Genomic DNA, 25,328 nt, shown 5'->3' with positions numbered 1-25,328 from the left:
TCAGTCTGTACCAGAGTTTGGCAGCCTTTTTTTAAATGGCATGAAAGCACCTATAGATAACAAATGAGGGTGGCTGTTCCAGGAAAAATTTACAACAGGCAGTGGGCTGTATTTGCCTGTAGGGTGCGATTTGTTGACTCCAGGTCTACACAAAAGGTATAAAAACTACAACTTAGTAAAGAACTGAATGGTGGCTTTTGGGGTGTTGTAGAATGGGTGCTTATGAAATAGAACCAAAGGAATTGAAGGTACTGTTGCGACTGCAGCTAAAGTGATCTTACATGAAAGAAGGAGGCAAGATCAGAAGGATTTAGATTCTCATCTCTTCTGGTTCTGTTTGCTATTTACAACTTATCATTTTTCCTCTCTGGCTTATTTTCCACTTTTGTAAAATGAGACAGCCAACTTTGCAGGGTTAAGAGTATCAAATAAATATATATAAAACAGACATATATAGAGAGTGTATAGTCAGGTTGCGGCTACTATGCTGTAGTTAACTGTTTCATTATTACTAATGTAACAAGACCTAGAATCCTGACAGCTGTTGAAGAAAAGAATACTAACAGTAGCACTTAACTGTGGGACAATGCATTATTCTGCATCACATCTATTAACTCATTTAATATACACAACAACTTCATGAGGTTAATAATTTCCCAAGGACCCAGGGCTAGTGAGAGAGCTGGAATTTGAATCTGAATTGAGATAGTAACTTAGAAGGCGCTAGATTATAGCTTCAAAGTGGTTAAACTGTAGGGTGGTAATAAATTGATACGAATATTTCCAACTAATTCATCTGCTAATCCATTTGCTAATCCTCATATGAGGAGATATGTTCTAGCCAGCCACACAGGACGTTTTCAACAGTATCGTTTTTAATTTTCATAATCAAATTACTGAAGTTTGATCTGAGTCTTAAAATGGTACATCATTTCATTTCAGAGATAATTGTGTGTTTATATGGAAATATTTTTTGTTTCCAATTTTCTGGTAGAAGTTAGTTTGTTTATTTTTTAACCTTCTCTTTTAGGTAACTCAGCAGTTGAAGGCTCGATTCTTACCAAGTCCCGTTGTTATTAAAAAACGTATTGAAGGACTTATTGAGAGAGAATATTTGGCACGAACACCTGAGGATCGCAAAGTATACACATATGTAGCATAAAATGCGTTCAGAAACTTGATTTATTATTGGACTGTACTCTTCGCATGGACTGGGAAGTTCTTTTAAATCATTAAATATTAAGACGACCATCTCTTCTATTAAATTACAGTACATGTTCTAGACCATTCAGATCAAGCCTTTACTCCCTTTGAGAGTTTTCAACATCAGTTGATTGAGCTTCAGGCTTTACAACGTTTATCCCTGTAGAGATCATCTTTACAGTTCCTCGGGAAAATGTGAATGTGCTGAGTTTTGTTTTCAATACTGTATGAAAACAGGAAAAAATAAAACAAAATTTAGAAAATACAGCTCATTAAAATAAAAATTGTTGGATTTCATTTCCCCAGGTCTTCAGTGTTCATGTAATTGTGTTTTTGTAGCGTTGCTTAGCACTTTGCACATTGTAAAAGTTGGGTAACAATAATGGTAAAAGCAGTGACACGATTCCCAGTTATCTCGCTCTGCTTAAGGCATTTCTTTAGCTCGTCTTGTTTTAATTTAAAGGTTTGATTACATACAGAGACCCAAGCATAAAATTTGAGCATGCTTTATTCTACCACTTGCACTTACTAATCTAATAGCCTTATGACCAGGAACCTTTGTTTTGGGCTCAGTACACACCCTGATTTGATTTTTCCCTACTGTAATTTGAGATGTCCCAAATTCTTAACAATGATTAGGTTTTGTTCTGCATTATTTCTAGAGAAAGAAAATATTTTAGTATGTATAAATTGTACAATAATTTTTTGCTGTTGTATGCACTGCTAATAGTGGATTGTATAGGGCAGTGTTTATTTCATTTATTGTAGGCAAACACAAATGAGTTTAGTATACATATACTCACTAATTCACGTATGTCAGAGCACAAAGTTGGCAGCTGGTTATATTTAATTCAGCCCCTCTGAAAAGCACATGTGGTCTACACTTCGTTTCTAAATATCTTAGGTTCCCCCTCTCAAATGTATATATTTTGGTGAAGCTGGGATCCACTGTTAATTTTCTGCTTCAGAATGCATTCTAAAGATGCAATAAATATGATTACCTTAATATTTTTTAATAAGATCTTCAGTTCTTGCAGCTGCAATTTGGAAAGTGATTAAGCAATATTTTTCAAACCTGATGATTCTTGGATATTTAGCTCTTATAATCCAAAGAGTCATCATTTTATGTTTTCAAAGATGTGCTTTGTGCTGAAGATTCACATCAGTTATCTCGTGCTTCCAACTTTCACCAGTATTTTTTACCTGACTGATCTGCCAAGGACTATAGTTCGCTTTAACTTCAGAGTATTTTTATCTTCAATTTTATTTAATTTTGTTTCATTTTGTTTTCATAAGACAATGTTTCAGATATGTAATTGGGGCAAACCACTATAGATTTCTGTTGATAGAAAGATGAAATGTTACTAATAATGTCACCAACTGACCCTTGGTTGACTATGGTAAACTGTTGATACATTTATTAGAATGTATGTCTCAGAAGATGATATCTGTTTAAATTTATGGTCAAGTTAAAACTGAATTCTAATATGGATTAAAAATTCCACATAAATATTTTTTCCCCGTGCGTCTTGGGTTATAATTTTCCTCTCAGACTTGGAAATATGCTCTTATTGCATTTAATTTCGTCTCCATTTGTACTGTAGAAATACAGGCCTTATGCTCTTCTCAGTGCTTTCCAGTTTTGCATGATATAGTTAAGATACAAGTGAAAGCTATCATGAACATTATTCTCAGGATGCTTTGACCATACTTGAGCGGTAGTCAGTCAGGTGTAACATGGGAAGGTGAAAGGTTTCCCTTTCAGACTTCACACAATTGGAATTTCTGTAATGATAGGGTGTTTATCTACAGGAAAATACTGGTATTGCACATTTCATTATTTTTTTTAATTGGTCTCAGTTTCCAATTAAATGATTGATATATATATATATAAAACTTTAGGGAATAGAATACTTACTGTCAAGTTAGTATGAAAGATGTAAAAACTTCCGTTTGAAGTCTAAATGAGACATTAAAACAAAAATTTAGGTTGTGGTTTGAATTATTAAAAATCAGTCAAGTTAAATTTGTATCATCGTCTCAAGTATGGATATACAAATCACATGTAGAATTCAGAGACACACTTGTTAGTTTTGGAGAACAGGTTTGATATCTATGCTTCTAAATGCTTATAAATACATTAAAACATTTCTGAATTGCAGTTGAGTTGAACGATCAGCGAATGCAGCCATTTTGCATTCAGTTGCATTTCAGTCAATTGCAGTTGAGTTGAATGGTCAGAAAATGATGCTGTACTGAAAAACAAAATTGGATCACCCAACATGTTTTAAATGTTTTAGTGCATTAGCTTTATTTTAGTTCCTAAAGCTCATAGTGATACATTTTGACGTTGGCTTTCTTTTCAGCAAGAGGTCATTCATGCTGTTCTTTGTTTTTTAATGTCTTAATCTCAAACAGTGATCCTAACCATTCATTTAATCCTGTTGATGTGAATAGATTTTGGTGACTTACTTGAAGAATTTTAAGGAGGATGGATACATAGTTTTTCAATTGCAAAAATGATGTACTCTTTGTCCACTTGTTTAATTGTAATTCTCTGCTATCATTTTTGAATCCAGGACAGTGTTTATTTTGAATTGTTATATAGTTATATTATTTAAAGATTGAAAACTCATTGCAATTAGGGAACACACAGCCTCACAAAATAAACTTGTGGTTGTGATTGTAAGGTTCTTATGTCAGTGAATTTTAAAAGGGGGCGGGAGAGGGATGCATGTCTTGCTAAAGGGTATATTAAAATCACCCGTGTAGCACTGTAAACATAGACAGGTACCACCACCCCCCCCAAAGATGCTGGTGTACTCTCTTGGCAGAAATCTCGTCATAGCAAAGCACTGATGATGCTCCTCCCCCCGGAGTGTACATTGCGTAGCAGGAAAGGCTTAGGTGACAGGCAGTGACCTTAAAATTATGTCTGCATCCCTAGGAGACTAGTTTGCATGATCTCAGCCTTCTAAGTATTTAGTTCCCAGTTCTAGAAAACAATTGAATGTTCATTCCAAGTAATGCTGCTTTTGTTTACAGTTTTAAACACATACTTTGAATAAGCATCACAAGGTTTTATCTTTGCCTGCCTTATAGCCTTGTTTATCACAGCGTCTGTCTATAATGTGGGAGACTCGGATTCAATCCCCGGGTTGGGAAGATCCCCTGGAGAAGGAAATGGTGATCCACTCCAGTACTATTGCTTGGAAAATCCCATGGACAGAGGAGCCTGGTAGGCTACAGTCCATGGGGTCGCGAAGAGTCGGACACGACTGAGCGACTTCACTTTCACTTTTCACTTTCACTTTCATCTCATGAGTGCTATTTTTGTCCAAGTCTAGGGAGGAGAGCAGTGAACGTACCACAGTTGTAGATCATGTATTCAATATGGTGCATATAGTCAGGCAATACGTATTTCGTACACTACCAGTATGAATATTAAAACATTTCGGGTTAGCAAAATCGTTTAAATCATTTCTGTTCCCCAAAGCAGAAACAAATATATACGTGTTAAACAGTGATATAATACTTACCACCATGTGCCAGATGGTATTCTGAGTGCTTTGTGTATGTTGTTTAACTTAGTTGAAACATGGTCTCCATGAGATGAGAACTGTTGATTATACTAGTGTTGCCCAAGCTTAATACTGCTTGTTCAGTCACTTAACTTGTCTTGTTTCTTTGTGATCCCATGGACTGCAGCATGCCGGGCTCCTCTGTTTTCCCCTGTCTCCTGGAGTTTGCTCAGATTCATGTCCATTGAGTTGGTGATCTAATCATTTCATCCTCTGCCTTTTCCTTTTGCCTTCAGTCTTTCCCAGCATCAATGGAAAAAGGAGTTGGCTCTTCCATCAGGTGGCCAAAGTATTGGAATTTCAGCAACAGTCCTTCCAATGAATATTCAGAGTTGATTTCCTTTAGGATTGACTGATTTGATCTCCTTACAGTCCTAGAAACTCAAGAGTCTGCTCCAGCACCACAGTTCAGAAGCATCAATTGTTGGGCATTCAGCCTTCTTCATGGCCCAACTCTCTCACCCATACATGACTGCTGGAAAAGCCATAGTTTTACTATATGGACCATTGCTGGCAAAGTGGTGTCTGTGCCGTTTTTATACGCTGTCTAGGTTTGTCATGTCTCTCCTTCCAAGGAGCAAGCATCATTTTAAGTTCATGGCTGCAGTCACCATCTGCAGTGATTATGGAGACCAAGAAAGGAAAATCTTTCTGCTTGTACTCTTTCCCCTTCTGTTTGCCATGAACCGATGGGACCAGATGCTATAATTTTAGTTTTCTGATTTTTTTTAAATTTAATTGGAGGCTAATTACAATATTGTATTGGTTTTGCCATACATCAATATGAATCTGCCACGGGTGTACAAGTGTTCCCCATCCTGAGCCCCCCTCCCACCTCCCTCCCCATACCGTCCCTCTGGGTCATCCCAGTGTACCAGCCCCAAGCTTTAAGCCAGCTCTTTTCACTTTCTTCTCTCACTTTGATCAAGAGGCTCTACTTCTGGGCTTTCTGTCATTAGGGTGGTGGCATCTGCATGTCTAAGGTTATTGATATTTCTCCTGGCAATCTTAATACCAGCTTTAGCTTCATCTGGCCTGGCATTTTGGATGATGTACTCTGCATATAAGTTGAATAAGCAGAGTGACGATATACAGCCACCTTGTACTTCCCCAGTTTTGAACCAGTCTGTTTTTCCATGTTTGATTCTAATGTTGCATTTTGACCTGCATACAGGTTTTTCAGGAGACAGAAGGTAATCCGGTATTCCCATCTCTGTAAGAGTTTTCCAGTTTGCTGTGATCCACACAAAGGCTTTAGCATAGTCAATGAAGTGGATGTTTTCCTGGAATTCCTTTGCTCTCTGTATGATCCAGTGAATGTTGCCAATTTGATCATCTGCTCCTCTGCCTCTTTGCACCCCAGCTGGTACATCTGAAAGTTACTGATTCATATACTGCTGAAGTCTAGCTTGAGGGATTTTGAGCATACCTTGGTACCATGTGAAATGAACACAATTAATTGTACAGTAGTTAGAACATTCTTTGGCATTAGAATGAAAACTATCCCTTTTCCATCCTCTGGCCACTGCTGAGTTTTCAAAATTTGCTGACATTGAGTACAGCATGTTAAAGCGTTTTAAATAGCTCAGCTGTCACCTCCACTAGCCTTGTTCACGGTAATGCTTCCTAAGGCCCACTTGACTTCACACTCCAGGATGTCTGGCTGTAGGTGAGTGACCACACCAACATGTTTGTCTAGGTCTTTAAGATCTTTCTTGTATAGTAGTTCTTCTGTTAGGTCTTCACTGTTTCTGTCCTTTATTGTGCTCATCATTGTATTTTCTTGAAAAGATCTTGTCTTTGCGATTCTATTTTTTTCTTTATTTCTTTGCAATGTTCAATTAAGGCCTTCTTAACTTCTTGCTATTCTGTGAAGCTACATTGAATAGAGTGTACGTGAAGTCGCTCAGTCGTGTCCGACTCTTTGCGACTCCATGGACTGTAGCCTACCAGGCTCCTCTGTCCGTGGGATTTTCCAGGCAATAGTACTGGAGTGGATTGCTATTTCCTTCTCCCAGGGATTGAACCCGAGTCTCCCACATCGTAGACAGATGCTTTACTGTCTGCGGTCTCAGCCAAAAGGCCGAGAAGCCTTTTTCCCTTGCCTTCCGCTTCTCAGCTATTTTGTAAGTCCTCCTGAGACAATCACTTTCAATTCTTGCATTTATTTTTCTTTGGCATGGTTTTGGTCGTTGCCTACTGTACAATATTTTGAACCTCTCTCCATAGTTCAGGCACTCTTAGATTTAATCCCTTGAATCTACCCATCACCTCAACTGTATAGTCATAAGTGATTTGACATAGGTCATATCTAAGTGGCCTAGTGACTTTCCCTACTTCCTTCAATTTAAGCCTGAATTTTCCAATAAGAAGCTCATGATTTGAGCCATAGTTAGCTCCATGTCCTGTTTTTGCTGACTATAGACCTTCTCCCATCTTTGGCTGCAAAGAACATAACCTGATTTTGGTATTGATCATCTGATGTCGTCCACGTATAGAGTCATCTCAGGTTATTGGAAAAGGGTTCTTAACGAAGACTCAGCATGTCCTCTTGACAAAACTCTGTTAGCCTTTGTCCTGCTTCATTTAGTACTCAAAGGTCAAACTTGATTGTTGTCTGGGTATCTGTTGACCTCTTACTTTTGCATTCCAGTCACCTATGATGAGAAGGACATTTTGTGTGTGCGCGTGTGTGTTCTAGTTCTTCAACTGCTTAACTTCAGCTTCTTTGTCATCAGTGGTTGGGGCATAGACTTGGATAACTGTGATGTTGAATGCTTTGCCTTGGAAATGAACCAAGGTCATTCTGTCGTTTTTGAGGTTGCACCCACATACTCCATTTCGGACTCTTGTTGACTATGAGGGCTACTCCGTTTCTTGGGATTCTCACCTGCAGTAGTAGATACAGTGGTTCAGTTCAGTCCAGTCCAGTCGCTCAGTCGTGTCCGACTCTTTGCGACCCCATGAATCGCAGCACGCCAGGCCTCCCTGTTATCATCTCCTGGAGTTCACTCAGACTCACATCCATCAAGTCCATGATGCCATCCAGCCATCTCATCCTGGGTCATCCCCTTCTCCTGCCCCCAATCCCTCCCAGCATCAGAGTCTTTTCCAATTAGTCAATTCTTTGCATGAGGTGGCCAAAGTACTGGAGTTTCAGCTTTAGCATCATTCCTTCCAAAGAACACCCAGGACTGATCTCCTTCAGAATGGACTGGTTGGATCTCCTTGCAGTCCAAGGGACTCTCAAGAGCCTTCTCCAACACCACAGTTCAAAAGCATCAATTCTTTGGCACTCAGCCTTCTTCACAGTACAACTCTCACATCCGTACGTGACCACAGGAGAAATCATAGCGTTGACTAGACGGACCTTAGTCGGCAAAGTAATGTCTCTGCTTTTGAATATACTATCTAGGTTGGTCATAATTTTTCTTCCAAGGAGTAAGCGTCTTTTAATTTCATGGCTGCAATCACCATATGCAGTGATTTTGGAGCCCCCCAAAATAAAATCTGACACTGTTTCCACTGTTTCCCCATCTATTTCCCATGAAGTGACGGGACCAGATGCCATGATCTTCGTTTTCTGAATGTTGAGCTTTAGGCCAACTTTTTCGCTCTCCTCTTTCACTTTCATTAAGAGACTTTTTAGCTTCTCTTCACTTTCTGCCATAAGGGTGGTGTCATCTGCATATCTGAGGTGATTGATATTTCTCCCAGCAATCTTGATTCCAGCTTGTGTTTCAGCCCAGCGTTTCTCATGATGTACTCTGCATAGAAGTTAAATAAGCAGGGTGACAATATACAGCCTTGACGTACTCCTTTTCCTATTTGGAACCAGTCTGTTGTTCCATGTCCAGTTCTAACTGTTGCTTCCTGACCTGCATCCAGGTTTCTCAAGAGGCAGGTCAGGTGGTCTGGTATTCCCATCTCTTTCAGAATTTTCCAGTTTCTGGTGATCCTCACAGTCAAAGGCTTTGGCATAGTCAATAAAGCAGAAATAGATGTTTTTCTGGAACTCTCTTGCTTTTTCTATGATCCAGCGGATGTTGGCAATTTGATCTCTGGTTCCTCTGCCTTTTCTAAAACCAGCTTGAACATCAAGGAGTTCACGGTTCACGTATTGCTGAAGCCTGGCTTGGAGAATTTTGAGCATTACTTTACTAGCTTGTGAGATGAGTGCAGTTGTGTGGTAGTTTGAGCATTCTTTTGCATTCCCTTTCTTTGGGATTGGAAGAAGAGATAAGAAAGCCTTCTTCAGCGATCAGTGCAAAGAAATAGAGGAAAACAACAGAATGGGAAAGACTAGAGATCTCTTCAAGAAAACTAGAGATACCAAGGGAACATTTCATGCAAGGATGGGCTCGATAAAGGACAGAAATGATATGGACCTAACAGAAGCAGAAGACATTAAGAAGAGGTGGCAAGAATACATGGAAGAACTGTACAAAAAAGATCTTCACAACCCAGATAATCATGATGATGTGATCACTAATCTAGAGCCAGACATCTTGGAATGTGAAGTCAAGTGGGCCTTAGAAAGCATCACTACGAACAAAGCTAGTGGAGGTGATGGAATTCCAATTGAGCTATTTCAAATCCTGAAAGATGACGCTGTGAAAGTGCTGCACTCAATATGCCAGCAAATGTGGAAAACTCAGCAGTGGCCATAGGACTGGAAAAGGTCATTTTTCATTCCAATCGCAAAGATACAGTGGTTATCTAAATTAAATTGGCTCATTCCTGTCCATATTAGTTCACTGATTCCTAAGATGTTGGTGTTCACTCTTACCATCACCCGCTTGACAATGTCCAATTTACCTTGATTCATGGACCTGATATTCCAGATTCCCATGCAATATTATTTTTTGCAGCATTGGACTTTACTTTCACTATCAGACACATTCACAACTGAGAGTCATTTCTGCTTTGGCCCAGCTACTTCATTCTTTCTGGAGCTATAAGTAATTGCCCTGCATTTTTCTCCAGTTGGAAAAGGAAGTGCCAACCCACTGCAGTATTCTTGCCTGGAGAACCGCATGGACAGAGGAGCCTGGCAGGCTACAGTCCTCAGGGTCAAAAGAGTTGGACACAACTTAGCGACTAAACTACCACCTTTCCCGATAGCATGTCAGATACCTTCTGACCTGGGGGGGCTCACCTTCCAGTGTCATATCTTTTTACTTTTTCATACTTCCATGGGGTTCTCACGGCAAAAATACTGGAGTGGTTTGCCATTTCCTCCTCCAGTGGACCATGATTTGTCAGAACTCTTCACTATGACTGGTCTGTCTTGAGTGGCCCTGCACAGCATGGCTCATAGCTTCATGAGTTACACCAGCCCCTTCACCAGGACAAGGCTGTTACCCATGAAGGGCAAGTGAAGGTTACTACTAGGAAATGGCAGAGCCTGGAATTGGGTCTGGGTTTGATGCTATGTCTGGCTCCTAGCTTATCTTCCATATTGCAAATTGACATTTTCTACTTAAAAATTTATCATTTATTTTGTACCTCATTCACATGAAAAAGATGTTATGGAAAGCTAAAGGCAATATAAAAGCATGGAACTTAAAGACTTTTGTTGATGGAGTCAGAAATGGCAACCCACTCTGTATTCTTGGCTGGAAAAAATCCCATGGGCAGAGAAGCCAGCGGGCTACAGTCCATGGGGTCACAAAGAGATAGACTGAGCAACTGAACATTATTTGTTGATCACAGTTTTTAGTAGGAAGGGTATATAGGGAAGGTAATGGCTACTATTCTGGAGTCTCAGTGAATTTCTTATATATTTCAGTGGGCAACATGGATAGATGCTTTATTTAAAATTAAATCTTGGATTTAAAGAAACATTTTACTTTTTGTATGCCTGTCCTGTACCAAATCATTTAGCCAGAAGTAAAAGGAGACCTAAGAATTAACAAGTAATAATGGTAATGAAGCTAACTTGGGGAAACATGGGCAGTTACAACAACTTAAAACCCCATTCATTTAATAATTTTAGATATAGCCAGTTTGTTTGTGAATGAGTGACTTGATCCTCAGTATTGGGGTCTAAAGTGAACCTCCAGTAAGCCACACCAAAATAACTCTGTATGTGAAGAGCTCAGAGTAATCTTACATTTTAGTCACAGTGAAATTGTCAAATTTCAATATTCAGGTAAAGTACAATTCAAATAATACATAAAACTAAGAATTTTTACAGTGTGGGAAAATTAAAATTTTAAGCCTTAAAATTGTTTCTGTAGTTGTGATTCTTGAGGAAATGCCTCAGCATCGTGTCTGGCATGTGGTGGGTGTAGGCACTCAGTAAATCTCAGATGAATGTGCACAATAATCACGAAATGATTTGAAAGAAAGTCTTAGAAAAATTGAGCTTTATAAAATTCATACTAGAGATATGACAATATGGTATAAGGGTTATATATATATGTTTTACTTTTATAAATGAAATCAGTTGACCTTTGATTTTTAACTAGGTAGAAAGTGTGAAATGCAGATCAACTGCTGGGTTGCTCCAGATGGTATTAAATACTTATTTTTGCCCTCTTGACTCAACGTCCTATGGAAAAAAACGCAGACTAGTGACCTAAAAACTCATGAGCCCACTTAGAGCTAATGAGGTGCAGGAATTTAGGCCCAAGTTTCTGAGTCCAAAACCCGTGCTTCCAGCGAGTGTTCATGTGTCATCAGTTGTTTCGGCAGGCAGTGGACAGAACATGGATTTGGATCCGAAAGGTGATTGTTTTGGTGAGTATTTTGGTGAAAGTTTGTGTTGGCTTCTTCTGAAAGTGTTCTGTGGAGAATTTGATGTTGTGAAACTTCTATAGATCCTGCACAAGAGAAAAATTGGCGATTATCAACTGTGCATATCACTGTATGTGGTATATGTGACTTCTTTTTGTCTATAATAAGTTTATAGAACCGATGTAAGGTATCCATATCTGTAGAATTAATCTTTCATTTCCTGCCTGATGTGATATCCTCTGTATTAAAAAAGATAGCCACTGGACTGATTTTATTTTATTTAATGGAATAGAATTGTAAGCGGAAAGAGAAAACTTACCTAAAGGGCATGGAATTGAATGAGGAATAGGACTGCATTTTGTTGCAGTGTAGCTCTAGCAGTCGGCAGCCAGTGTATGTCACTAGAGATTGTCAAGAGCTTATTGCAACTTCTACATCGGAGAAGGCCCTTAAGAAAGTCTATAAATACTATGTTTATAGTATCACTTAAAAACAAAATGCCCCCTTAGGCATTTTCCAGTACTCATAAGAAGAGCATTCTTACTATTCTTTGACCGAAATTAGTATTATCGAAGTTTGTATTAAGGCATCTAATTCACCAGACTGACTTGAGCTAATTAAAAAATAATTCAATCCATTCTCAGAAGAGGGAAAGGTTGCAGTAGCTTTTAAAAGCGGTTCCCGAAGAGGAATGACAACTGCTTCACTGTTTTAAAGCCTGACTGCTCACCGTAGTTTCTTAAGGGAGCTTTAAACAAAACAAAAACATAACGCCTCTTGTAGATTATGATTTGGTAGGCCTGAGGTGATTCTTCAATGCAGCTAAATTTGGGAATCATTGCTTTAGATTACATGTGTTACAATAAAGCATATAATGTCCCAGTTTTACTAATTGGAGAAAACATTCCCTTGATAATGTTATGCAAATTATGAGATGTTCGTACACATCTTTCATGCATTTATTAAGCCTCAGCTGATTACGGCAACATGTTGGTCAAGTCAAGAGATTTGATTACCAAGTGAGCCAGTTCATTTCAAGCTACACATGCTCACAGATCACAGTATTAATTGCAACAAATCAGTGAATCCTCATAATTGCAGGGGGGGACATGGGGATGCATCAGTAATAGTGTCCTCATAGTCAAAGGGAAGGCTGTGGTCTTAAAAAATTTTTTTAATTAGGCCTTTCTGCTGGGAGAAATTAAATTAAATTTGAACCAGGTGTTCAAAGCCCAATGACCTCTGTCCCATTAGTATGAGTTTAGATAGCAACTTAAAAGAGTGATTCTAAGAAAAAAGTCAATGCCTACTGAACCTATCTGAATTTTTTTCTCCCATAAAGATTGATTGGTTGTGAATCAGTTTAATGAGATCTGGGTGACAAAGAATTGGTACATTTATGTTGTCAGCCTTGTAAAATCACATGCAAGGGTAAACCATAGTCTGGCCATCATCAGTATAATCCCAATGGTGCCAATTATTTCCAGGGAGAGTTACTCTTTGGTTTGAGGAGCATCCACTTAGTCTGATTGAGGTGCCTCCCTTAAGGCCACAGGAATTGCTCCTTCAGCCCCAGCATGGATACACAGCCTGTTAATGTTTATTAATATTTATACTGTTTACTTCTCCACTGGCCTCAACTATGAATCCAGTGGTAGAACAGGGTGCCAAATGGCGTTATTTCTCCTGAGGGAGATTCTCCCCTCTGTAGCTTCACTTAGTGGAGAAGGCAATGGCACCCCACTCCAGTACTCTTGCCTGGAAAATCCCAGGGGCGGAGGAGCCTGGTGGGCCGCAGTCCATGGGGTCGCGAAGAGTCGAACACAACTGAGCGACTTCACTTTCACTTTCACTTTCCTGCATTGGAAAAGGAAATGGCAACCCACTCCAGTGCTCTTGCCTGGAGAATCCCAGGGACGGGAAGCCTGGTGGGCTGCCATCTATGGGGTCGCACAGCGTTGGACACGGCTGAAGTGACTTAGCAGCACCAGCAGCGGCTTCACTTAGAGTATTTGGAGCTTGAATTTATCAAAGACATGCTCGCTGTCACTATAATACCTCATAGCATGATACCTGCCACTTAGTTCTCAAATTTTAACTTCATTCCACCCCTTAATAGCAGCGTTCACTTATGAGGCAATGGGCTTCCCAGGTGGCACTAGTGGTAAAGAATCCGTCTGCCAATTCAGGAGATGCAGGAGACTCAGGTTCAGTCCCTGGGTCGGGAAGATCCCCTGGAGGAGGGTGTGGCAACCCACTCCAGTATTCTTGCCTGAGAATCCCATGGACAGAGGAGCCTAGCTGGCCACACTCCATGGGGTCACAAAGAGTCAGACATGACTAAGTGACTGACACACACACACAACTTCCTTCTTTGGTTTTTTTTTTTTTTAAAAAAGTACATACTAGAAAAGCAAAAACATAAAAATATGTCTCCATATATACAAAAGTGCTGCATCAATCCCAAACAGCCAAAGATTTACCAGATTTGTATTCTTTTCATAATTTCTGGTGTCAGTTTTCTGTAACTGTGTTACACTCATGTCTATACCTTTCTGAGAAGTGAGTGTATACATAATCTGACCTGTCTGATGATTCTGGGTCAATGGACAGCTGTAGTAAAGTTTTGTGCCTTTTGTCTGGGGCTTTTTTATGGCCTCCCTCCAACTCTGGCTGAGTCTGCCTGCAAGTTGCTCCCTTGTTCAGTGGGCTTGCCTGTTAACAGCTTCCATGCTTCTCCTGTGCTAGAGATGGGGAAAAAAATAACTGCAGTGGCACAACTGCTGTTCAGAAGGAAATGAGGCTAAGACACTAGGAGGGAAGGAATCAAGAGCCTGGCTTTGCTAGAGTTTGCCAGGCAATTTGGGTTTGGACTCCTGTTGATTCAGACAGTAAAGAATCTGCCTGCAGTGCAGGAGACCTGAGTTCGATCCCCGGGTCGGGAAGATCCCCTGGAGACGGGAATGGCAACCCACTCCAGTGTTCTTGCCTGGAGAATCCCTATGGACAGAGGAGCCTACCGGGGTACAGTCCATGGGGTCACAAAGAGTTGGACACGACTGAGTGACCTAACACTGTCGCTTCTAAAGTGAGGAAATCGAACCTCCGTAATGTGTATGTGTGCCTGTGCTCACTCAATCGTTTCTGACTCTGTGAGCCCATGGACTGTAGCCCTCCAGGCTCCTCTGTCCATGGAATTCCCCAGGCAAGAAAACTGGAGTGGGTTGCCATTTCCTACCCCAGGGCATCTTCCCGACCCAGGGATCCCTATCTCCTGCATTGCAGGTGTCCCAGATGGTGCAGGAGTAAAGAATTTTCTGCCATAATAATGGTGTGTAATTGCATAATATGAAATTGGCCTCTGTATTGACTTCTAATTCTTTAAAAGTTTGTCAGTCCAGGTTTACTAAAACAAAACAAAACAAAAACCTTTAAAAAGTAGTGAAGGAGTTAAAAGGGGTCTGTGGAGGATAGGGTAACAATAGCAAATCTCAGAGATTCACTATTGAATTTATTCAAGACAGGGTATATGCAGACAATTTATAAGATGTGCATATTTTCAGAAGTTCCCAATATTCGCAATGAGAACTCCCCTTCATCCACAGGTGGAATTTGGTACTGCTGTTAGATGAACATGCTCAATCTGTTACCTAGTTTGTATATCATGTAACTTACTAAATTTAAGAATGTCAATGTAATGAAATATATTTAAATTGAATAATGTTTTGCTCAGAATTAATTTTTTTATATTATGTGTCTATACATAGTGAACCGTCTTTAATATGTATCTTCATCACATTTAGGTGTATATCTTCTATATGCCAGGTAGAGATTTATTTAGGCCCTCGCGACTCAGAAATGAACAAAACAGACAAGCCATGCCCTCAAGAACAGTGCACTTGGGACTTCCTGGCAGTCCAGAGGTTAGGGTTCCACACTTCCACTGCAGGGAGCGCGGATTCCCCTGATTGGAGAACTAAGATGCTGCATACGGCATGACATGGCCGAAAAAAAAACCAGAGTACACTGAGGAGAATTGTCAAATAAAATTATATAACATGCATAAGGTGATAAGCACTGTGAGGAAAAATAAAAGCAGCTCGAAGGCATGAAGAGGGCATGATGGAAGAGTTCTAATTCTGAATAGAATGATCAGCATAGGACTGTCTTACTGAGAAGCTCGCATTTGAGCTAGATATGATCTGGAAGAAGTGGAGCAAGCACGCCATGCCACTGTTTAGAAAGAATGATCCAGGCAGAGAAATAAAACAGTTCACAGACTGGATTAAAGTGTCAAAGCAACAGACATGGGGCTGACTTCACTGTGCAGAGTCTCAGGGAGGGAAAGAGAGAAGTGAGAAGTAAGAAGAGGCCAGATGGCGGAGGGCTTTGCAGGCCTCAAAAAGACTGGCTTTTACTTCCAGTGGAATGGAGAACCACTGCAGGGGGCTAAGCAGAGGAATGACACCCTCACTCATCCTTTAGAAAGATCACTCTAGCTGCTATATTCTCTGACTACTTCAGTAATCTGATGGGTTTACAAGTAGCATCTGATGGATAGGATGTGGGCAGAGAGAGAAAGATGACACCAAGGCTTTTGGTCTGAGGCACTGAAAACATAGACTTGCTATTTGCACTAGTGGTTTAAAAAAAAAAAAAAAAAAAAAAAACCTGCCAATGCAGGAGGTCTGATCCCTGAGTCTGGAAGATCCCCCAGAGGAGGGCATGGCAATTCACTTTTGCCTGGAGAATTCCATGGATGGAGGAGCCTGGCGGGCAACAGTCCATGGGGTTGCAAAGACTCGGACACAAGTGAAGCGAGTTAGCAGGCAATAGGGGGAGAAGGTGAGTAGGGTAGTTTTCTTTTTTTATTTTGTTAGACTTTTTTACATTTATCTTTTTTTTTTTAATTTATTTTTCAGAGCAGTTTTAGGTTCACAGCAAAGTGGATCATTTTATTTTCAAGGAGGGGTGAGTTGAATTCAGTTCAGAACCTGTTCAATTTCAGTGTCTAGCACACAACCAAATGTACACAGTGGGTTGGATATGCACATTTGTGGTTTAGGGCAAGGCTGTGGGGTGGCAATAATGAATTCCAAAGCTGTCAGTGCATGCTAAGTCAGTTCAATTGTGTCCAACTCTTTGAGGCCCTATTACCGTAGCCTGCCAGGCTCCCCGGTCCCTGGGATTCTCCAGGCAAGAACACTGAAGTGGGTTGCCATTTCCTTCTCCATGCAGAAGAGTGAAAGTGAAGTCGCTCAGTCGTGTTGGACTTTTAGTGACCCCATGACTGCAGCCTACCAGGCTCCTCTATCCATGGGATTTTCCAGGCCAGAGTACTGGAGTGGGTTGCCACTGTCAGTGGGTAGATGGTATTTAAAGCCTTGGGACTGTAAGGAGGCACCGAAGATGTGTGTCAGTTTTCCACGTGTTGCCTCTCAGCTGCAAATACACCCTTCATCTGTGCCACGGGACCTGTATCCTGCATCCTTTCTCCTTTGCCTGCTGACACGTGTTGAGCTCTGCCAGTAGAAGGTATTGAAGGGACATTGCATAGGGGAGAGGTTTATTGTCCTGGGTTTGCTGGTTCTCTTTTCCTCCACCTACTGCTCAGCTTGCACTGTTTTCCCAGTGCCAGGTGCCCCCAGGGTGTAGCCCTCTCCAGCATCTGGCCACTTCCCCCAGTGCTTTCTTAAGCCCCTGACTCAGGCTTAGCAGCTTGACTGGGCCCCAAAACGGGGTGGACCTGCAGTCTAGCTGAGACCACTGCCCCCTCACCCTCTCCTTAGTGAACGAGCCCCCTAACTTTCCTGCCATGCAGCTTTCTAGCCATCTGGGCCTGGCCATGCACAGACAGTCACTAGGGCTCGCAGCTCCTGGATCACCAGTCTCTACAGTGGCCCCCCAGCCCTCTCTGCACAGACCATCCCCTCTGTGCACCAACCCCCGCTGTTAACCCAGCGAAGCGTCTGCTCAGCTGCGCTCTGGGGCTTGTTTCCCACGGCCTTCCTGACACAGACACTACATTCCAATCCTGTACCTGCAGTGACACAACTCCCTCTGCACACCTGCCTATCAGTGTTGGCTTGCCTGCATCCTAGAGGGTTGTTCCTTCTTTGCCAGGTGATAAAGGGCCAGGAGATTTCTCCTTGCAGTGGGCTGCAGCCACACCTGCTTCACTGGGTCTGAACCCCCTTTCACAACTGTCCTTTGAGCATGCTTCCTTAGCTCCAAGGTGCCCTTTAGGGTTCTCAGGCAATCTCCACAGTTACTTTCCCCAAATGGCTTAATAATTCCTCATTTTAAACTTGCCCTGTTTAAGTTACTGTGTGGTGTCTGTCACCTGATTGGACCTGGATCAATACCAGCGTTGAGAGGAAAGAGAGAAGTTTAAGGATCTGAGCTCTGAGTCACCTCACCAGTAAGAAGAGTGATAGTGTAAGCAAGTGGCCAGGAAAGGAGAAAAAGCAAAAGCATATGGCATTGCATCACAGAAGCCAAGTAAAGAGCATATCTATAAAGAAGTAATCCTGTCATGTATATACAATGGAATAATATTCAGTCCTTTGAGAAAGAATAGAATTTTGCCATCTCCAGCAACATGGATGGACTTGGAGGTCATTATGCTAAGGAAATAAGTCAGACAGAAAAATAAATACTGTGTCACTGACATGTGGAGTCTAAAAGATACAACAAACTGGTGAGTATAACAAAAAGGAAGCAGACTCACAGGTGTAGAAACCAAACTAATGGTTACCAACGGGGAGAGGGGAGATGGGAGGTCTTTACAGCAGTAGGGGGTTAAGAGGTATAAACTACTACGTATAAAATAAGCTATAAGCATGTATCGTACAACATGGGGAATATAGTTAATATAATAACTATGAATGATGTATAATGTATAAAATTGTGGATCACTATATTGTACACCTGTAACATATATAATATTGTACAGCAAAGGTCTTTGAATAAAGTTTTAAAAAGAAGGAAGTAATCAACTATATTCAAAACAGCTGGTTAGTCATGCGTGCAGAGAACTGAGAATAAAACACAGGAGGTAGCAATGTGGAGACTATGAGTAACCTTCACAAGAAGCAGAAAACTTGGAGCATACAGTTCATCTACCAACCTCCTACCCAAAACATCCTTCACAGATCATTTATCCATGTAACTTCCCAACTTCACTTCAAATATCATTATTTATTAGTTGTGCCATTGTATTTGTGAACTTTTAGGGCTTTGTAGTATTTTTTTAAAAAATTAGAAGCATCAGTTATTGTAAGCATAGAATATTGAGATGTCTTTTTATAATTCTCTTTATGTATTAATTTAATAATATTTATTGAGCACCTATTGTGTGGCAGGTATTGGTCTAAGAACTGGGACATGGCATTGAAATTGGGAAGCAAATTGTACTCCATCATGAAGCTTACATTTCGGTGGGAGAAACAGGTGATAAACTAGTAAAGAGACACCTAACTGGTGTTTTCAGACCCATATGTGCAGTGGAAAAAACAGTGACAGGAATAGTAGGGAGTTGCATTAAAATTACACCAGTGGGTTAGAAAAGTTCTCTCTGAAGAAAAAGCATTTGAGATAAGACCCAAAGATGGAGAGAGATGAACAATGATCTGGCCAAAAAGTATTTTAGGCGAAGTGTGTGGCAAATAAAAAGGACCAGAGAGCAGAAGCTTTATGGATTCAAAAGATAAGAGAGGAGCAAATAAATGAAGCACAGAGTGAAATTTGGGAGGGAAGTGGAAGGCAAGGGGACTTCCAGTTCAGCCATGATGGAGTAACAGGGATAAGATTTACACTGTAACCCTAAATCCAGAACTGTGATCCCTGAGAAAAGGGAAAAAAGCCAAGTGAACCCTATAATTGCAGTAGGTTCTTAGGGGGAGATAGTTTCCAGGCTGAACTATGGGGAAAGAGCAATTCAAATAGAGCCTGGCAACCTTTCTAAGTTAGTGAGTCCAAGATCAGAGTTTCAGAAAGTCAAATATAGGCTAGAATTGGTGGGAGAGGAGACAACTTCACCAAGAGAGCCCTGGGCGCCTGCAGACATGTCCTCTCAAGTCTTTGGTTGAATATTGAGCTGAGCATTCAAGAGAGGAAATACCCAGGGCTGGGGAAAGGCCCATCGGAAAGGAGAAGGCTGAACAGTTCTGATGCCCACACAGGACTGGGAATGCTTTGTGCCCGCATCAGCCAAGGGGAAGAGTCTCACAAAATTCAGGGCACTGGGTCAAGTCCTCAGAAGTGTACCAATGTACTAGTGAAGCACAGTGAGCTGTAGATAAAGACATACACCAACAAAGATCAAAAGCAAACTTCAGAAAAATCCAACAGAGTCCAAGTATTTTAACTGTGAACCAGTATTTAAAGGAATGCAACAGTATTTGTTATTCAGTCACTCAGTCGTGTTCAACTCTTTGCGACCCTGTGGACTATAGCACGCCAGGCTTCCCTGTCCTTCACCATCACCCGGAACTTGCTCAAACTCATGTCCACTGAGTTGGTGATGCCATCCAACCATCTTGATCTCTGTTGTCCCCTCCTCCTCCCGCCTTCTATCTTTCCCAGCATCAGGGTCTTTTCCAGTGAGTTGGCTCTTTGCATCAGTTGGTCAAAGTACTGGAGCTTCAGCTTCAGCATCAGTCCTTCCAGTGAATATTCAGGACCGATTTCCTTTAGGATTGACTGGTTTGATCTCCTTACAATCCAAGGGACTCTCAAGAGTCTTCTCCAGCTTTACAATTCAAAAGCATCAATTCTTTGGTTCAACAATATTTTAAAAAATACAACAAAATCCTTTGATCAATGAATAAAATTCACAGTATCTGACATCCAACAAAAAGATTATGAGACATGCAAGGAGTCTAAAATGATCTGCAAATGGTAGAAAAATAAAAGAAACAGACCAAACAGACCCTTGCCTGATGAAACTAGCAGGCAAGGTTTCTAAAACAGCCATTGTGAATATATCCCATGTATTCAACAAGGAGAGAAAAACAAGACCGTAAAAGAGAAGAGAATTAGAAGATGTCAAAAAAAATATGTCAATGGAACTTTTAGAGATGCAAAATACAACATTTGAAATAAAAATATGCTGGATGTGATTAGATTAGACAGCAACTTGACACAGCAATAGAAACGACCCGAAAAGAACAGAAAAGTGAAAAGCAAATAACAACAACGCATCAGCAACTTGTGGGACAATATTAAGTCGTCTAACATATCTGTAATTGAAATCCCAGCGGGAAAAGAAGAGGAAAGGGGAAAATGAAGAAAATTCTCATAATTTTAGGAAGATCACAGTGGTTGGAAATCAGTGGTTGGAAAACTATAACTTAAGGATGAATTATTTCCTAGAGCCTATTTTTTTTTAAGTTAGAAAATTCATAAATGTACATTTATTCTGGAAATACAGTTACTAGAGTCCTTGATATTTCAATGATCATTCCACATAATGAAATATTCACAACACATAGTCTTGTAAGTCCACACGAACTCATGCTGACATTCTTTTCAGATAAGCCATAACCATTTCTTCTATTAAATACTGTAATATCCACTTATATTGTAAACAAAGTACTTGAGTTAAAATATTTAAGTACTTGAGCAAAATAACTTTCAAAAATTAGAAGAGGAAGACAATGATTAAAAAAAAAACAAAAACACATCTGGATTATCAAACCCCAAAGAATGAGGCCACTATAACCTAGTGTTATACTAATGGAGAAAATGGCCATATTAAGACAGTTCATAATTATCAATGAAAATATCATTAAATATCATCTGCAATTTTTAAACATGCTTTCTCAAATAATAGACATTTATTTTGAAAGTTTTAAAGGCAAAGGGGACAGGCATTAAAAGCTTACATTTAAACTACTAGTAGATTTTATTAAAAAAAAAAAAAAAAAAAGCTAAGCTGTAGTTACTTCCCCAATAAGGAATGCCAAGTACCTTTTATTCCTAAAGAAATTACTAGGAAATATAGCCGACCCTTACATTTGTAGCTATTTAGTAGTAGCTGTAAACTGAATTATTCTGACGCTTCCAAACAGAGTCCTGGAGCCTATTTTTGTGAATAAAGTTTTCCTGGAACAGAGCTCTGCTCATTTTTGTGTTGTTTATGTATTATGGCTGTTTTTGAGTAGTTGGGATGGAAATTATGGGGTGGAAAGCTTAAAGTATTTATTTACTATCTAGCCCTTTACAGGAAAAAAGCCAGGAGACTGGGAGAGGAAATTAACTTTACAGGACCTGGAAGAAATTTTGGAGGTGGATGGTATTGTTCTATATCACGAGTGGTCATTACATGATTTGTCGAAACTCATTGTCAAATTCGTTGTCAAAACTCATTGAACTGGGCTTCCCTGGAGGTCCAGTGACTAAGAATCCACCTTGCAATGCCTGGGAGACTGGTTTCATCGCTGGTCCGGGAAGAGCCCACATGCCGAGGAGCAGCTGTGACCGTGTACAGCTGCTGAGCCCACGTGCCCTGGAGCCTGTGCTCTGCAACAAGAAGCCACCACAGCGAGAAGCCGACACGCCGCAACAGTGAGTAGCCTTGGCTCGCCACAACTAGAGAAAAGCCTGCAGGCAGCAGTGAAGAGCCAGCACAGGCATAAAAATAAACCTTTAAAAAATGTTTGAAATGAATTATTATACTGAAGGTAGGTGCTCAAATCCCTCCCACCCCAATTGTGAATTAGCAGGTGCATGGGGCAAAAGTGTAGCCTAGGAACGTACTAGGCTACATTATATTTTCACCCTTCGCCTAATTTCTCACTCCAGTGCCTCAGCTAATGTGGAAAAAAATACTTTCTCACTGCTGACAGCTACAGGTGGGTCCCATCTTCAACTCTGGTGCCATAGGTATTAACCGAAATAATACAGATGAGACTGGCAAATTTGCCATCAGTTATCTTGCTGGGAGAGCCTCACCTACCAAGTGAATTCCCTCTGGTCATTATGAGAAAACAACAAGCCCCACTGGCTTCCTAAGCTCAGGAGGATCACTTTTTAGCTTCCAAGAGATAAAACCACCCCAACATCCTCTTGCAGTGACACCAACATGAATACTAACAGAGTCCATGGTCTCCAGCCATACAGTCAGGCTCCACCATCCTAGGTGAACATGGAGACAGACAGTAACATGAAACTTGAGCAGCATCAGTCACTTGAAAATACGATGCCAAATCAAATAGTTGATAAATGGTCCCAGTAGATGGTTAGATGGCATCAGCGACTCAATGATGATGAGTCTGAGCAAGCTCTGGGAGATAGTAAAGGATAGGGAAGCCTGGTGTGCTGCAGTTCATGGGGTTGCAAAGAGCTAGACATGACCTAGACCACAACAAGGTAGAATTAACACAGAAAGCAGAAGAGAATGTAACAGTATTTCATCGTGTATTTTTGTGTTGATTTCAGGGCTGCTGCAACAATAGATAAATCTTGTCATAAAAAGGGCTAACTACAAAAATAAGAAAGACTTCTTTCAAATGAAAAGATGGAACTGTCAAAAAATTTTAACTTATTAGAAATGCTGATGGAAAGAACATTCCCCAAAATGAAAATAGTGATTTATATTTATAACTCACTGAATGAATTATTTACCCTTATAAATAATGACTGAACAACAACAAACTGTTTCAGAGTGCAGAGCAGAAAGACAAAGAAAAAGAATGCATAAAAGGAAAGGTGAGACATAAAAACAAAGCAAAGAGACCCCATAGTCATGAAATAGGAATGCTAGGAAACAATCAAGCAGATGGAAAATAAGCCCCCAAAAGAAAAACAAAAGCAAAACAGAACAGATACCCAAAGGAAATTTCCCCAAGTCCAAGAGTCATATGAATTCCAATTCAATACGCCTCACAAATGTTTGGCAGGATTATTGAGAAAATTGAAAAATACATTTGATTTCCAAGGATAAAATAAGCATTTTCCAAAATAAATACAAAATATAGTTTGACTACAAAGGGAAGAGGATCATGCTGACATCAGAATTCTTATTTGCAATACCAAACGCCAAATGCAACATGCAGTGGGATGGGCAAATTTCTGAGGACCAAACACTTTCTGAGAGTTCCATATCAGACCAGGAGTCATCTCTGAGGGCAAAAGAAAGACATTTTTTAGACCAAACACGTAACTTTCTGGAAAGAATTATTTTGAGAGTCTCCAGCTAAAGGTAAATATGAATCTGAATTCGAAAAACAAGTGCTCAGTCACGTCCAACTCTTTGTAACCCCATGAACTGTAGCCTGCCAGGCTCCTCTGTCCATGAGATTCTCCAGGCAAGAATACTGGAGTGGGTTGTCATTTCCTCCTCCAGGGAGTCTTCCTGACCCAGGGATCAAACTTCTGTCTCGCACATCTGCTGCACCGACAGGAGGATTCTTTACCACTAGCACCACCTGGGCAGCCCTTGAAAAACACAGGGAAATGAAAACATGTTATCCAACAAACTAATGTTGAGCAATGAAACTCAGGCTACACCCCAGACCTAGTGAATCAGAATTTTTAGTTTGGCAAGAAGCTGTGCTCTTCAAATAATTCTGAACTCCCTTACAACCACCAGCTGCTGAGGAGTGAATGGGAAAAGTTTTAAATTCTAGTTCAAATTATTTCTATCCCAATTTGCTTAAAACATTAATGTATACAGTCTCTAGATTTAAGTCAGTTTATTGAGGAGAAGGAGGGGCTAATGGCAGTCCTGTTTCTTACCACCTACTCCGCCTTGTTTTTTCCTAACATGATATCTGGGACATGGGGTGGGGCCAACAGGGCCTCATGTTATTTGAAGGTAAAAGGAACCCCCCTGATCTCAAATCAGTCCTTGGTTGTGCACTTGGGTCTTCTGAGAGGTGCATGGTCCTGTCCCACCCTGGGCTTCCTGCTGGTGTCTGGCCTCCGGAAGTGATGAACTCACAGTGTTCTTTGTAGGATCTGTCAGCGTCCAGCTGCCCCTCCCTCTTGTCTCATCAGCCTCCCTTCAGTTTTCACTGAAGCTGAGACCCTCATGCACACCCTCTATCCCAGTTTCAGCTCAAGCAATCCATCATGGCCTTTATCTGCTGGTCTTCAGCTCAGCATCCCTTACCTCAAAAGATGCAAATGCAGTTTGGAGCCACAGGTTTAGATCTTCCAGTTGCATAACTACACTGTCCTCCCTTGTTAGACCAGGGCTTCCCTGCCCCTCAGCCTCCTTCCACAGTCCCAGGTGGGCGTAGAAGAAGCCTTGCTATCCTGTTAGCACAAGTTTCCCTCAACAAGCCAAGGCTGTAGGAGAAACTGGGACACACACGTGACTCCTTCCTCCCAGGTCACAATCTCCCCTGATCTATTTGATTGGTTTCCAGCCACCTCCCCAGCACTAGCAGGGACTAATTCCCTTTATGCCTTCTGTTTAATATCCTCAACCTCTGATTCCAAATTCTTGGCTAATCTCTAGTGGCAGACCAAATTATTTTCTATGAACTTTGGGAGAAATACTGCTTTGTGGATCAAGCCTAGCATTTGATATATTAAATAGAAGCAAAGGAATTTAGACATTTCTTTGTTTTCAACTGACTTTCAAGCATATTTGCCTATTGTCTTCCTGCAAAATGCCATTTAAATGTCAGAAACTGAAAACTCTTTGTTCATCATTTTATTTCTTCTCTACAAATGAAGCTTAATAATTTTCACCAACATCTCTTGTTGGCAGATGAACACCTTGGTTTTATATACATAGGAAAAGCATTTTTCACGAAGAGTTGGACATGCCTTAGTGACTAAACAACAACA

At 40.6% G+C, this 25,328-nt stretch overlaps 1 protein-coding gene across 2 annotated transcripts in view; it reads left to right on the top strand.

Annotated features, from left to right (window-relative positions):
- The window catches only part of CUL3 (cullin 3), a 104,981-nt gene extending 103,481 nt beyond the window's left edge, over positions 1-1,500 (top strand). For both annotated transcript variants that reach the window (XM_052658593.1, XM_052658600.1), the window contains one exon: positions 1,031-1,500. In XM_052658593.1, the coding sequence (XP_052514553.1) occupies positions 1,031-1,162 (132 nt within the window). In that variant the 3' untranslated portion in view covers positions 1,163-1,500. The remainder of the gene's footprint in view (positions 1-1,030) is intronic.
- The last annotated feature ends 23,828 nt before the right edge of the window (positions 1,501-25,328 follow it).

This window comes from Budorcas taxicolor, chromosome 2 (assembly GCF_023091745.1).
Source record: "Budorcas taxicolor isolate Tak-1 chromosome 2, Takin1.1, whole genome shotgun sequence".
NCBI classification, from domain to species: Eukaryota; Metazoa; Chordata; class Mammalia; order Artiodactyla; family Bovidae; genus Budorcas; species Budorcas taxicolor.
The sequence above is the reverse complement of the archived record's forward strand: the minus strand, read 5'-3'. Positions and strand labels throughout refer to the sequence as shown.